This window comes from Nymphaea colorata, chromosome 1 (assembly GCF_008831285.2).
Source record: "Nymphaea colorata isolate Beijing-Zhang1983 chromosome 1, ASM883128v2, whole genome shotgun sequence".
Taxonomy (NCBI): domain Eukaryota; kingdom Viridiplantae; phylum Streptophyta; class Magnoliopsida; order Nymphaeales; family Nymphaeaceae; genus Nymphaea; species Nymphaea colorata.
Window position 1 is genome coordinate 26168523 of NC_045138.2, and position 15632 is coordinate 26184154.

Consider the following 15632-nt stretch of genomic DNA (forward strand, 5'->3'; position numbering starts at 1 on the left):
CGCTCACCTAAAAAGCGTATTATGGTAAAAATGAATCAACCCACATGACCTGAATACCAAGGCAAGGTACAAAGGATACGTGCTCATGGGGTCATCTCGGCTGTATCGAATCCTGACCGGCGACCAAATCTACTTCACATAAATGAAATGTTACCAAAAGCAAAGAAGGTAGCCATTAATGGATGCTGAGTGTTGTACTTAATACTTTACATTGGAGTTGTTTGGAGCTTGAAAAAGACTGTTTTAACGGGCGCTTGGGTTAAATTTCTTCATTTAACTCGTGAAATTCAATTTAGATATCAAATTTATTTTTGTATTTTTCATGTCTGCATTTTGTTATATGATTAGATTTATGAAAATGATTTAGAATACAGGGAAACAAAGCTAGGAGACATTTGAAGAGAATAAAATACTCCTGGTGGTTAACCGAAGGAGAATCTTTTTGGAAGACGAATTCTATAAATCTTACACGAAACCGATCCAACCTCCTATAGGCCAATATCTTAATAGAACAATAATATACTTTTTAAAATTTCAAGATACCAAGTATAACCCAAAGAATTTTTTTCAATAATAAAGGCAGGAGTCTATCTCCCAGCATCATTTCCTATTGAAAGTACAACCAATGAATATGGGCCAATATATTATCCATACAAGATAAACCCACATTCACAGCACTTCATAAAGGTTCACTTATTAAGATTTGAAGAAGTTGAGATCTAAGAAATTCAGATCTACTGTCCTTCCATCCAACTGTTCCATCAATTATGATGGACTATTAAAAAAAACAATAAAAAGTTGCTGAACTCTGAGTAATTTTTGATAGTCAGTATATATATATATATATATAGCTGCCCACGATTCATGACTTGTGAACAACTTTGCTTCTTAATGAATGATGAGTCAGGCCTGTCTGGTTTGTTGGGTTGGGAATGATTTGGTTGAGTAAATGAACCTTTCTAGATCTACATCTTGAAAGTTGAAACAAATTATAGCTCACAAGAAACTTCGATTCTCTTTCTGAGAATTAACTTCTCCCCTTGTGATTCACTTTTCACCTCACATTGCCTTCTCCAATCTCATTGGCTAATCAGCTAATGCATTTTTTTTTTTCAGAACATTCTTCTCTTTCCTTTCACTTCACCTACATCATCTTTCCATCTGAAAGCAACTGCTGAAGCTGGATGCTTAGAAATGAAAGGAAAGAAGGAGAAAAACCACCAAATGGTGGACCCAGATCTACCTCATTTTGTCAAAGCGCAAGTTCTGATGATGAAATCTCAGCCTTTTTCTTCGAAACCTTGCGTCATCCTCCTCGAAATCAAGCAACCAACACCAAAATAAAGAGTTACGCACAATAAATCCATCTGATAACTCAACATTTTTTTATCTCTTTGCTGTTCTCTTTACATGTTTATCCTTGTGGAAGCTGAAACACACGTACCAAAAAGAAGAACAGTGAAAAAGAAAGCTAGAAGATGGAGATCAATCATGGAAAGAGAGAGAATCGATCTGTTTCAAGTTTTACGTGAAAAAGCAGAATAAAACGAAGAAGACGGCGACGTTTTGCTGAGAGCGCGGGAGAGCGCGTTTCCCCTGACATTTGTGGAGGTCATTAGCGGGAAGTGTAGGGCCAAATCGGAGATTGTGGAATGAAGGGGGAGAGGGAGAGAGAAATAGGGAGGGGCGGATGTCGGTTGCCACCAGCATATCATTTCGGTTGAGCTGGCCTTCTTCCGTGCCCTCCTCTGCTTCAGTCTCACCTTCGTCTTCTTCTGTGCTTTCATTTTTGTTTCTCCGCCTCTACTGTTCTTCTGCTCTGCGTTCTCCCTCTTGGTTTGCTTCTGTTGAATCGGAGGGAGAGAGGGCGAAGATGGTGTTGGCGACCGGCCCCCCACAGTCTCTGGTCGAGAGGCTCAAGGACTACGGACAGGAGGACGTCTTCACCCTCTGGGATGACCTATCCCCTGAAGAGCGCGACCTCCTCGTCAAGGACATTGAGGTTCGTGCCTTCTTGTTTTGTTTTCGCTTTTGTTTTTTTTTCTTTCTGTTGTTCGTTCTCTCAGATCCCATGAATTTTGGTTGTTTACGTATTTTTGTTGTATCTCAGAACGTTGAGGTCGTTGTCTCTTTGTTGCATGCATGCTTGTTTGTTGGTAGATCTTTTGATTGTTGTTGGGTTGGGGGGCGAAAGAAGTTGGGCGCTTTCACTGGTTTTTAGTAGATCTGCGTGGTTCTGTTTTCTCATTGATTTAATTCTCTTTTGTTTGTCGGTGGTGATGCTTGTTCAGAGCTTGGATCTTCCGAGGTTGGATCGGATCATTCGTTGCTCTCTCCGCTCTCAAGGCACGGACTCCTTCCTACACGTGGTTTTGAAGATTCCTTCGCGATTTTTGGAGAGTTTGATTGAGAAATCTTCAGAATTGTCGAGTTTATATATGCAACTTTCGGTTTTTCTGCCTACAAATTGTGGGGATCTTGTCTGGTGTCTGGAGGAAATGCTGACTGGATAAAAACGGGTTATTTTTCTAGGTAACCCTTCACCGAAGCTTGAGCCTGTGCCAGAGTCAAGTGTTTCAATGGCGGAGGAGAGGACTATGGAAGAGAGGGAGAGGTGGTGGAAGATGGGTTTGAAAGCTATCTCCGAGGGGAAATTGGGTGTTCTGCTTTTGTCCGGAGGGCAGGTATTCCTGGGTTTTTCGTGTATGATTTTTCCATTTTCATTTTTTAAAACCTTTTGGATTCATCTACCATGTTTGTGTTATCTAATTGGCCAAGTTCTGGCAAGGTGTAACTTCCCCAGATTCATCTACCATGTTTGTGTTATCTAATTGGCCAAGTTCTGGCAAGGTGTAACTTCCCCATTCAGCTCGTGTTTATAATGTGCCTGCATGGCTAGTTGATTTAGAGAATAGGATAGCTTAAGAACGTTAGGTCAAGAATCTGTGTTTTCTTATCATATGTCTTTGAAAAGCATAGTTGAACTCATTTTTCTATTGTTTGGTTGCAGTAGATGTGTTGCTGATACCATAATTATGTCTAAATGTTCTTCTCAAAGATCTCGACTTCTATTCAAATACCATGAGCTATTTGAGATACTTTTCTAGATGGCTGTGATGAGCACATTGTTTCTTTATAGTGAATCTAATTCTTAATATCGATCAAGTTGAGAATTATGATGTAACTGTGAATATTTTACTATATTGATACAGGTGTTATTTGTGCACCTAATTTTGAGTTTGAATTTTGAATGGAAGTTCACATTACTGGAGCATTGGATGATACTTATTGCTTCTCTAACTGTATGTTCAAATCAATTATAGGGCACAAGACTTGGAAGTTCAGACCCCAAGGGATGCTTCAGTAAGTCCCTCCTTGCATTTCTCAAACTAGTGTTACATATTATATCGTTAAAATAGCCCCAAGGGGGTTTAGTGTAGTGAAGTTGGCTATGGCTGTTAGACAGACAGTCATGATTTGAGCTCTGTAGGCGTCATGTCTCCACAGAATCTGGAACATCTAGAGGGCCTGAGGGCAGGAATACTGACCATGGGATTTTATGACCCTGGGTGAGCAACTAAGTCTCTGGACACAGTTTCACCTGCATAATAAATAAAAACAGGAAATACTCTACATGTGTATAAATATTTGGATTATGACATGCAGGTCTTGCACATGTATCATTTGAGACTTTCATGTAAAGTTTCATGCATCAGCAAGCTGTGGTAGATCAAATAGTGGTTGCACGTTTTGAATTTACTAAAATATCTTTCACTCTCTGTCTGTGCATACCTATTTTACTTATACTTAATTATCTACGTTTTGAATTTACTAAATTATCTTTCACTCTTTGTCCGTCCATACCAATTTTACTTATACCTAATTATTTTCTTTGTTTAGCTAAAAGTTCTTTACTTGCTTTCTATGAGCTTGAAGACTAAGTGGAACCTTTAGGAGTGACTGAGTCTCATATTGTTTTTGAACTTGCACCAGTCTAGGTAGTCATATTGAAGTTGTTCAATAATATTAATAATGTCTGTCAACAAACTTGTAATTTTTTGAACATGTGTCCTGCTGGACTAGGCATTCTATAATTTGGAACCTTATTTGATACCATTTCAGATATTGGGCTTCCTTCAGGAAAGTCACTGTTTCAACTTCAGGCAGAGAGAATATTATGTGTTCAGAAACTTGCAGCTCAGTCTGTAGCAGAAGGTACGAGCTTGTGCCCCATTGCTATTGTATCTAGTATCCTTTACCATGTCTAATTGCTTCTCCTTTCAGGCTCTGGCATTTGTTTACCTATCCACTGGTACATCATGACTAGCCCCTTTACTGATGATGCTACGCGCAAGTTTTTTGAGAGCCATAGGTACTTTGGCCTGGAAGCAGACCAAGTATGAGTAAATTCTAACTAATTTATCTGGATTTGCTGAATGCTTCCACAGTACGTACTTATGAATCTTTTGAATGCAGATTAGTTTCTTCCAACAGGGAACTATTCCTTGTGTAACCAAAGATGGCAAGTTTATAATGGAGACTCCATACAAGGTTTGTTAGCTTGTTGCTGTTGTTTTGTTGTTCATAAAGCCATTGTTTTGTTGTTCATAATCTGTATGCTTTTGCTGTCGTTGTTGCACTATTAGTTTATTATCCTTTGAAGGTCACAGACATAATTTTATAATATGGAAGTTTCTTTGTAATGGATTTGAATCTGGCATCAGGAAGGATTATTAATTCAAATTAGAATAGGTGAATAGCTATCAGGCGAAAGAAGACCTCCATACTGTTGAAGCCTTGAAGGGCTTTGGCCCTTAAAAAGTAAGCAACTGTAAACCAAATCTAGATAGTTACATAGTCATGACATTGTTTTTATGTGATAAACTTCGTTTGTTTTGTTAAAATCACATTTTTTTGGTGTGCTTCTGATTGTTTAAACTTTAAACTTTAAAGCTCTACCTTTTGCAGATTGTGTCTGATTGAGTTGTGTTTGACATGGCCCGTAGATGGGTTCTCCTATGAAATAACCTTGTTATGCTAGATTACAGTTTGAATGGTTACTAAAGATGTCCATGAGTTTGAAAAATGCTTTTTTTAGTACTTTTTTCACACGTTTTAGATGGCCTATCTTTATTTATTATTATTAATTTTAGAGCCATTTTTAGTTTATTCTTGATCTTATTGTTTATGGCATATCATAATGTCAGTTACTCTGTGTGATTGCATAAATTCTTCATGAAGTAACTTGGAGCTTCTGTTGCTTCAAATTTTCAATCTATGTTGGAAATCACTTTGATTGTCATGTGTAGACAAAAGCTATCTAATTTGTAGTAGAATGAAATCCTAGCCATCTCACGAGATCTGAGAGTTGTCTGAAGGCATCCTATTGATCTTGCTGATGGTTGCCATCTTTCTCTTTTTGATACCTTTCATTGTCTTGTTTCATGATGTTTCCCTATTTTTAATGCACAATCCATCTTGCAAACCAGGTGGCAAAAGCACCAGATGGAAATGGAGGAGTTTATGCTGGTCTGTGAACTTCACTTAACTTTGCTTAAACTTAATCTTTTATTTATCACAGCGATTATGTTGTCTCATCAGAAGGTAATTGTTTGCATGGTTGCATCTTAACAGCATTGAAGTGTTCAAGGCTGTTAGAAGATATGGCAATGCGAGGGATCCGATATTTGGATTGTTATGGAGTTGACAATGCACTGGTCAGAGGCCTTTCCATTAAAGAATTTGATTAATTTATGATCCTATTGAAGTAATAGTGAATTTTTAATGCAGGTCCGAGTTGCTGATCCTACATTCTTGGGTTATTTCATTGATAAAGGTGTGTCTGCAGCAGCAAAAGTTGTTCGGAAGGTAACTGAATTGTATCATTTGGTTTGTTAGCGCAGCATCAGTTTCTTTTTTGACCAGCCAATTTGTCACTTTAAATATAAAAATGTTCCTTGGACAGTTTCGTGAGGATGTTATGTTATGGAACATTATGTCCAACAATAAATTATACTGCCTATCTTTTCGCACAAAAATAAGCAAAAAGCTGGGAGCCGTTCATGAATCAGATCAAAATCAAGGGATCTTTCTAATTTCTAACTTTCTACCAAACATTGGCAGATGAAGGCCATCATTCCTATCATTCTCTAGCAATAATGTGCTATTGTACTAAGTAGAAGCTATAAAAATGGTTAAGATGGTGGTGCATGGAAAGATGAAGAGTAATTTTTTACTGTACATTTTCCTGGTGGCTTCAGTTATATGCAAGGATAGAGTAGGGTTTAGTAGATCCATGCATGGGGATATGTATGTACTGTTTTTCAGGCTCAATCTTATGTCTGATTTACTTGACAAGTAGGAATAATGAAGATGCTAACATAGCTATGTTTTGTACATGCATATACATGTGGCCTCACAGTTTTACTTAACTTGTAATACTCATTCATCTAATTTGCTGGAGAAGCAGGCGTACCCACAAGAGAAGGTTGGTGTGTTTGTTCAACGAGGAAAAGGTGGCCCTCTTTCTGTTATTGAGTATAGCGAAATGGATCCAGAGATGGCATGTGATATTAATCAAAGCACAGGCAGGCTACGGTATTGTTGGAGTAATGTACGTTCCTCGGCTGATTTTTGTTGTTCAAATTATTCTGCAACCTGGAATTGTTGCATGAGCATTTGTATCCATGATTGGCTTCTGGGTTTGATCATCTATGATGGTATCTCTGGTAAAGGCTCACAAAAGTATCTGTCATGCTCTTATTGAAAAAGGGGGGTTGCTTATTAGTTATGGTTTCTCTTTTTTATATGGTGCTTTTTCATCATGTGAGAGAACCAATTAATTGTGCTGGTCAAGATTGTCTTTCTTTCATATGTCCAGTCCTGGTGCCTATGAAGTATGGACATGAAATATTCCAAATTCTCTGTGATAATAGTTACCCTCTTGGAATTCCTTGGCTGTAGGATTAGATCATGAATGATGCTTTGTTAATCTATTCATCTTACGTGCCATTCTGGAGAACTTTTAAATCTCAATTATTTTTTTGCATCTTTAATTTGCTGAATGTGAATAACCAATCTTGGGTTTGTTTACACATCTTTTTTCTTTGTGTTTATCAGGTATGTCTGCATATGTTCACTTTGGATTTCCTGGTTCAAGTAGCAAATGGCCTTGAAAAGGATGCCACGTGAGTTGTCTGCCTGCTCTACCTTGCCTCATTTAGTTCTCCCACTTCATAAATATTTTGTAGTAAAAACCCTGAAGCGGAGTGGCATGAGTTCCTCTTCTACTAAGTAACTGGATGGTGTTAGGTAAAATTCAGAGTAGCTGTTTGCTAATGTAACACCTGCTTCTTGAATTGCTTTCATGAGTTTCATCATATACCTATGTAAAAATTGGTGGTGTGACAACATTTCACATGTTTCTTTTAAAATGTTCTTAGTTCAATGCAATGTGTATCTGTATTAGCATATGATTTAAAACTTATTTCCTTGGATCCCTTAAAAGGAATATTATCTCATAATCGTAAAAAAAACATGTCCTGTAACACCCCAGAAATTTAGTCCTCTATCGAAAATTGTGAGGGATCTTCAAAGGTTTATAAAGGGGGTCATTACCATAAATAGTTGTCCTGGTTCCTAGCTTTTTTAAGGCTGGAGCTGAAACGGCTAGGGGGCGGGTCCGCCAGACTAGGGGTCCGAGCCCAGGAATGGGTCGGGTTGTTATAGTGGTATCAGAGCCGGTTTCAACACTCGGACCTAAGGTCCCACACGCGTGGACGCGTGTGCCTTAAGGGGGCTGAACTGTAACACCTTAGAAATTTAGTCCCATATCGAAGATTTGAGGAATCTTCAAGGGTTTATTAAGGGGGTCATTACCATAAATGGTTGTCTTGGTTCCTATCTTTTTTAAGGCTGGAGTCAAAACGGCTAGGGGGCGGGTTGGGATTCGCCAGACCAGGGGCCCGAGCCCAGGAGTGGGTCGGGTTGTTATATGTCCAGCTTAGCATGGGATCAACTTTGGTTGTTGTCTGTGGATACCAAGGTAACATTTGCTAGTAATGTCAATGACTCGATGATCAATGGTGTTGAGTGACACATTCGGATCTACCTCAAGAGAATGTGGTTGACTGGTGATTGTGCTGTTGAGTCATTCCAATGTTTGTCTTGGTCATTCAATAATCGGAGGTTAAATAATTTAGCATCACCAAAGTGGAACCCAATCTGAGAGGAAATGCTCCAGTCCATGCCTTGTGGCCTTGCCACCTAGATGAGGAAAACAGATGAAGTCTGCAGGCTGATATGAAAGATGGCTGTTTGCTTGATAAGGAGAGACACGTGGATGTTTGAAGCATTGATTGAATACCCTGTATTTTGCTTGATGGCAAGCCCCTGGATTTACATGAAAATTAAAAACTTGGTGGGACAGCCAAGTAGGAATATAAAGGAAAGCATCTCGAGAATTACATTCTAACTACCTCTTATTAAGATAACCTGAAAATTCGGACAAAATTATGTGGAGCCATTAGAACATGTTTCTGGAAACACAACCATGTCGAACCTAGAGCATTAGCATCAAGATTGGATGTATTATTTTTACTGGGTTTGAACTATCAAGATACTAATCAATAATCATGACTTGGGTTGGACGTTGTTTGGGTTAGGTTATAGCTTGAATCTGTGTAGAACCCTTTATTTATTTATCTGTAAATAGAAGCCCTAGACCAAAAAACTTGACAGACAGCTAATGATAGGAGCAGCTTTGGATAAAAAAAGGCCTTTGGGATGTTTACCTTTGTAAGCAAGGTTGACGTTTGGTAGATAAGAGCTCCCCCTCTTTGTGTCTCCAACTCTTGAGGAATTTTTTCTTCCCTAAGCAATTGCAAAATGGATATATAACTAATTATGAAACAATAGAAGAACTATCTGTTTTTCCAATATCCTGTATGCATTGTCAGCTTCATTCTGTAATAAATGAACTACAATGTTTGCTTACTGGAACTGTGAAAGATGTTTCCCTTCGAAGTATTTCCCATTAATATTAGTGCCATCTGCTACAATTTTGACCATCTGTATGTGATTCAATTTATCTGACGAATAACTTCTGTCTGTGCTCAAAACCCATTCAAGTTATTAACATTTATGCTTGGCAGTTGTGAGTAACCTTGTACCTTGTCTTTACTTTATGCTTAAACTTTCAATGGCAACTGCAATTGCAGCTACCACCTTGCTGAGAAGAAAATTCCTTCAATACATGGGTATACCAATGGGTTGAAGTTAGAACAATTTGTATTTGATGCATTTGTATACGCTCCATCAACTGCACTCTTTGAGGTTTGTTATTTAGTTGTGCCCCAAAATTATTGATGTTTACTTTCTAGTCAACCTGTGGAATTGGAAGATTATGTGGAAACATGTCCAGGCGTTCTAGCTCAGACTCCATTGATATGCAGGCACTACGTGAGGAAGAATTTGCACCGGTGAAAAATGCCAATGGTTCAAATTTTGACACCCCAGATAGTGCTCGACTACTTGTACTTCGTCTTCACACCCGCTGGGTTGTTGCTGCAGGTGGATTTCTTACACACACAGTTCCGCTATATGCGACTGGTAGGTGCTCATGCTCACCAGCCAATATATGTGAATATTTGTTGAATTGCACCTTCAGAAATGCTAAATATATTTTTATGCCTTTGTGTTGAATATCTGTTCTCTCCAGGGGTCGAAGTGTCTCCTCTATTATCTTATGCTGGAGAAAATTTAGAGCCTTTCTGTCGGGGAAAAACATTTCATGCGCCATGCGAGATCACACTCTAATTGGAAGTGCAGTTTTCTTGTACATGTTAGCTTCGGGATGTGTCTATTCTGGCACAGCGCATGCCTATTCAGGTATACCACGTAATATTGATAAGGTTTCCCTGCCTGTTGCTTGTTGAAGTGGGTGGGAACTGGGACATGCTTAGTTTCAATCTGTACTTTTAGTTTTCCTCTTGAGTCACTATCCTTAGCTTATTTTTTTCTCTCTTTACGCTTCTCTACACAGCGAAATTCATGTGAGGTCGGAAACTAAACGGGCGAAAGAGCTGATTTCTAGAATGCCTGCCTAAGTCTGTCGCATCCAGTACTTCAAACTGAGGCCTGTAAATTTAGTGGTAGTATGATGTTAGAGTTTCTATTGCTGCCATATCGGCATTGATGGTTCTCTGCCTACTGCATCCGCTTGTGCTTCTTTCCCCATTTTTTGGGATCCTTTTCTTTTTCTGCTTAATTTTTGAGGGTTCTGTGAGGTGTGCTATTTCTCGCTTGTCCTTTGTTTTGCCAGAGAATCTGTAAATTCTTTGGCGACCCTTATTAATTACAAAGCTAGTGATGCCAAAAAGTTTTTACCGTCATAGCTGCACGTTCTACAGTTGAGAGAAGTAATATAATATGGTACGTGAATCAAGGGAAATTATAGTTTCGCATGTGGTGGTTCAAAGAAAGTGAGAGTAAGTCCAATATCTTCCTCTGAATTACCTCGTTGAGTTGAATCCATCCCCATATCAAACCAAGGCATTAAAATGATTTCCAATTCCTGTATGAATAATGTAGTAGAGACTGAGGGTGCATTTTAATGATAACATTCAGGGATTGTCCACACCAAGTTGAAGATGGATTACGAAATTGAAACTCAGAGCGAGGAAGTAACTCTTATTTTTTTTTCCTTGGCAGAATCCTAGATCCAGTGCTTGGCAGTTGCGGGGACGATAGGCGGGTTTTTATTATTTATTAAATATTTAGTTTAAAATAGAAAAACGTAATCTAGTCATTAGATAAAGATTGACCTCGCTTCTTATTGGCCTGCCCCTTTTTCGTCTCAGGAAGGGCTTCCTACTGCTGATAGTTGTCAAATAAGAGCTTATCTTTATGATTGTCGCATGTTAAGTTGAAATAAGGGTTTGTCTCTATGATTGTCGCATATCAATCTAAAACAAGGGATTGTATTTATGGTTGTTAAGATAAAATATTAGACAGATTGCTGGGACGACCACAATATCTTCTTAATAGAATTAGGGAAATAGTATTCAACTTGGAAAAACAATATAGAAAAGCAAGATGATTCAGAAGACTGTGCTTGAAGTCTTTGCCTGGTAGGTATCGACCAAACTTTAAACCGTTGCAAAGAAATTAAAGTTGGGGCAATTTTCTGAGATAGCGATAAAAATGGCCCAGAAATGAAGATTTTGCTGTGCTTAGGAATTCTAGACTTTGCCGATAGCTGGGGTAATTTTATTGCAATCGAGACGATTCATTGGTACGGTATTTTTCTTTCCAATTATCGCTTGTTATCATCAAATATCTACAAATAACTCTTTATCACTTAAAAAAACCTTGTTAATCACTGTTCACTTGATTCGTATGAAATTTGGAAAAAGTTTTTGAACTCCTAAAAAATATCTTCTGGTTCCTATACTTTTTCAAGAAACTCAAAGAAAGATAATCTTTTCAAAGAATAATTATATTCAAAGAACAATCTTAACAACATTCTTTTCAATCACTACTTTGGAGATGCGAAAATGAAGAGAGTGGAAGAGGACCAGGCTGTTGTATGATGAAATTGGTTAACCATATCTCACAGAGAGCCTAAATGGGCAGCCAGTCAGGGAGTAATTTGGCATTATTCGACGGAGCCGTATAAAAAACGAACAGCAAACAAGGACTTGATCTCCAGTTCTGCAGCAGAATCAGCACTTCGGTTTAATCCCGATGGTGCAGTTATTTCTCAAACAAGAACACATACATTTTAATGGCATGAAATTGAAGCCAGATGAACAGGAGCAAGGCTTCAGCTGTATGGAACTGCTCCAAGAAGGGATGCCAAACATGCTAAATGTTGGTGAAGAAACTTGTAAACTGACTCTGTCGTCATTGCCATGATTCGCACAACCAAACCAATGTCCTGCAAGTCGAGCGAAGTACGACAGTTACGTATAAATGGCAAGAATGTACTAAACAAAACAATGAGATCGACTACCTTATTACCGATGCCACTGCAGGAAGCAATGAAGTCTGGTTTTTCAATTGTGTGCTGTGATTTCTGCCTCTTGTTATAGCAACTCCTTGCAGCAAATGGAAGTTGCAATAGTCGTGACATCGTCTCTTTCACATCATTTGCTATCTGATTTCGTATTTGCTTCAACTTTGGTCTGCCCATAAAACCAATATCCCTTTTACTTTGTTGAAAAGATTCAGTTAGTCATTATGTAAACTCAATTGGGAGGCTTGAAAAATTGGACGTTTCAGAATATACTTTTTGCTGCAATAATAAAGATGATTGGATCCAGCAATTGTTGGAAGAGTCTATGGAAAATGCAAATTGAGTCCCAAAAACAGGCAGCGACAGTTCAATAGGTACCTCGTCTACAACGAGAAATAGAAGAAAAAATGGTTTCATGATATTTTCCCAAGAATTCCTGAAAATTTTCTGTCATTGTAAGTTCTGACCAAACCAACATCTAATATATAGTCGTCACTTTCCAAATATGTTGAGGAAATATTGGAAATATTTCTGACCAGACTGATCAAAGCCGAAACCATAATGAGAAAAAGAAGAAAGAAGGGTTTTGTTTTCCCAGTAATTCCTGAAAAATTTCTATTATACAAAGTACTAAGCAAGCAAAATACAGTACAGCCGTCATTTTTAAAATATATTTAGCAATATTAGAAATATTTCTCAAAATCCAACACCAATGTAAAAAAAATTGTTTCCAATACACTGGTCAAAAGCCAAAGCCAGTATGAAAATATTTACGTTAGAGCAGCAGCGCAGAAATCATAAACGAACTTACCCAACAAGGATGAGCATTGCAGTTACTTGGTAGTTGTGCATGCGATCAGCAACAGTAGAATCCATACTGTCTTCTAGTACCACCTGCCACAGATAAGTATTTGATGCCACATTATATATCGTTTCTTAGTTTCTGTAAATTATAGAAAGCTAGATAAAAAAAGAAGCAGCAGGTAAAAGTATAGCTATGTCCCTTGATCTCAATCAATAATGAGAGCATGTAAAATATCTGAACATATATCGTGGCTTCAACCTAAACCAGTCATGCTGGTAATGGAAAAAGATGGACTCTAGAGCTGCTCTACTTGCTAAGGGCAACAGAGAGAAAAACTAATGTATCTTGTGGTTTATGCACTTAGCCAAGGTATTTCTGTGGTGGTTCAACTTCAAAGCTGAATTATTTGATGCGAAAAGCTAGGAAGAATGCAGAAACAAAAATGATTCTTCAAAAAATCAAGAAATGGCGAGGAACTTCAAGTTCGATATCTCCAAAGTGACGGAGAAACATAATGACAACTGAAGGAAAAAGAAACTGGTAATACAGGAAACAGGACCTGACAATCATAAAAAAGTAAAAGTACTTGAAAGCAAAAGGACATTACAGAATCGAGAAAGAGAGGGTGATCTCCTTCCAAAAAGATGTTGTTTGTGCTCTTGTAGAGACTGAAATCCCACTTCTCCCCACGCTCATGTCTGCCACTGGTGAGCCAGTCTACGATAATTAAATTGGAATTGGAGACAATTCTGAATATTTGCTTCTGGGAATATCTTGCACCAGCAAAACACGTAACTGGATCTGGAAGGACAGCTAGAAGAGCATTGCTTCCAACTTGGGCCTACTGAAAGGCATATACAACAGCCATAATCAGCATGAAAGTCATAAAAAATCATGCTTTCACAATCACTCACTAAATTGCGACTAACCGGAGAAACACATGCATGTACAGCGGAATCGCATAATTTATCACAAGGTTTCACAATGCTCAGCAAGCACAGAAAGAACATTCTGCAACTAAGAAGCCTTTCCAAATCAATGGAGAAAGGCCAGCACCATCAAATTTCAAGTATCCGTCAAAGATGCAGATTAGGATTGCCACATGGCCAATGGCCTTCCAGACGGCTTTCAGGATATCGAAGTGCTGATTACAAATTGTTGGGAAAGGAGTATCGAGATGTACTTTACTTCAAGCCTGTGATTACAACTAGGAGAACAATCTAGGTATAGATGTATTTGAACAACAACATGGTATTCAAGAACACGTCTTCAATTGGGATAGAAATTAGAGATATAAAAGCATAATCAAATGACATGCCAAGTAAGCACATCGATCGCATAACGTGTTCATGATCCTTATGCTCTGCATTTTAATAGCCCAGATGAATATGGTAGTCTAACAGAGAGCTACTACCTCCAGTATTTGCTCAGAGCACTTCGCCCCGATAGCTTTGTATACCTGCAAAATTCCAAACGTGAACATTACATACTTCAGTAAATACGAAGCAGCATAAGCAAACATATTTAATCACTTCAATAGATCATGATCATTATTTATACAAAGAAATTGTTAATTCTTTTGGAAAATATTATTGATTCATTTGTCGTATGTAGCAAAAATTGCGACATGGAAAGAAATTCGCTTATCATGCTCTAGTCCCCCGCTAATGTGACGAAGTGAAGAAGCATAGTAGAGTTCTTTAATTTGACATTTTTATATTTGCTAATACTTTTCCAGATAAAATCTATATTTCTGAAAAGATCTCAAAAATCTTCCTTGCATACATGCTCCTGCCAGAGAAAGAGGTCCGCGAGATTGCTTCTCGTTCTCCTGCTGCTTTTTATCATTTTATGTTCAGACAGTGCCTAATACAATGTCTAACAGTTTCCACATTCCTCTTGTGTATCGTGTATCCGATGGGGAGAGGAAGGCGAGCCATCACAGTAAATTAGGCAGAGACACCCAGAAAGACAGAGCTGACAAACGAGATGGATAACAAGAAGACGAAAGAAGAGTAGAAAAGCCAGAAGCCACTGACCTTGGTGGAGGACTGGGTCTTGATGGCAGCAGTGCAATCATTTCCTATTCTTACATCAAAACTGATACGGTCTCCCTGTAACACCATTACTCCAAGATGAGGAAAAATGGGAAAGAGAGAGAGAGAGAGAGAGAGAGAGAGAGAGAGAGAGAGAAGGGCATACGGAGACGATGCCTCCACCAAAGGAGACGGTGTAAACCCACACAGCATCAGAATCTGCAACACCAGCCTGACCCAAAAGCACAATCCATGTTTGAATCAGAGAGGGGGAGAAAGAAATAGACATTGGAGGGTATAATGAGATTCAGAAGGTGCAAAAGAGAGAGAAAGAGAGACCTTGGAAGGTATAATGAGTTTAAGAGGGTATCGAGAGAAGCATCGGGTGGGCGTCGACCTTCCCCCTACCTTCTCCACCACCATCACTCCATTTTTCCCTCTTGCCGCGTCACCAGAGGACGCCGCCATCACCACCTCCTCCTCCATGGCTCTCTCTTCCTTCTTCCTCCCCACAGGCCCTGATGCTTCCCGCCGTCATCACGCGGCTGCGGCCTTCTTCTGGAACTCCCGTACTCGGGTCAACGTTCGTCGAATCCGAAACCGTAGCCTGTCGAACTGACTCGGCTTCTGGACTGAGATCTTGGGTATTGGGATCTTAATAAATTCCAATCTTCACATGTTCGATTTTTAGCTATGCTTTTTCGTTTGAAGATGCATAAGATGTCTGCAATACTTGTATCTCAAATGCATAAATTTCAAGTTTGATTCTTCATTG

At 38.7% G+C, this 15632-nt stretch overlaps 2 protein-coding genes across 3 annotated transcripts; one reads left to right on the forward strand and one right to left on the reverse strand.

The window, feature by feature from the left end:
- Window positions 1-1457: 1457 nt before the first annotated feature.
- Window positions 1458-10391, forward strand: LOC116262333 (UDP-N-acetylglucosamine diphosphorylase 1-like). The gene is made up of 16 exons (XM_031641601.2): window positions 1458-2002; window positions 2292-2346; window positions 2533-2684; window positions 3324-3363; window positions 4123-4215; window positions 4285-4397; window positions 4477-4551; window positions 5490-5529; window positions 5635-5717; window positions 5791-5868; window positions 6470-6613; window positions 7120-7187; window positions 9219-9333; window positions 9453-9609; window positions 9719-9888; window positions 10043-10391. The coding sequence occupies exons 1-15, from the start codon at window positions 1691-1693 to the stop codon at window positions 9814-9816; spliced, it is 1623 nt and encodes a 540-aa protein (XP_031497461.1). The 5' UTR covers window positions 1458-1690; the 3' UTR covers window positions 9817-9888; window positions 10043-10391.
- Window positions 10392-11552: 1161 nt separating this feature from the next.
- On the reverse strand, window positions 11553-15562 carry LOC116248465 (urease accessory protein D). 2 transcript variants are annotated; one of them, XM_031621266.2, is made up of 8 exons: window positions 15197-15562; window positions 15024-15089; window positions 14861-14935; window positions 14236-14280; window positions 13429-13662; window positions 12828-12910; window positions 12022-12185; window positions 11553-11938 (listed from the first exon to the last, which is right to left on the reverse strand). In XM_031621266.2, exons 1-8 carry the CDS (start codon window positions 15341-15343, stop codon window positions 11724-11726), a joined length of 1029 nt encoding a protein of 342 aa, XP_031477126.1. In that variant the 5' UTR covers window positions 15344-15562; the 3' UTR covers window positions 11553-11723. The 2 variants fall into 2 exon arrangements, with proteins under 2 accessions (XP_031477126.1, XP_031477134.1); XM_031621274.2 differs by having other exon boundaries at window positions 11556-11938; window positions 12014-12185; window positions 15197-15556.
- Window positions 15563-15632: the final 70 nt, after the last annotated feature.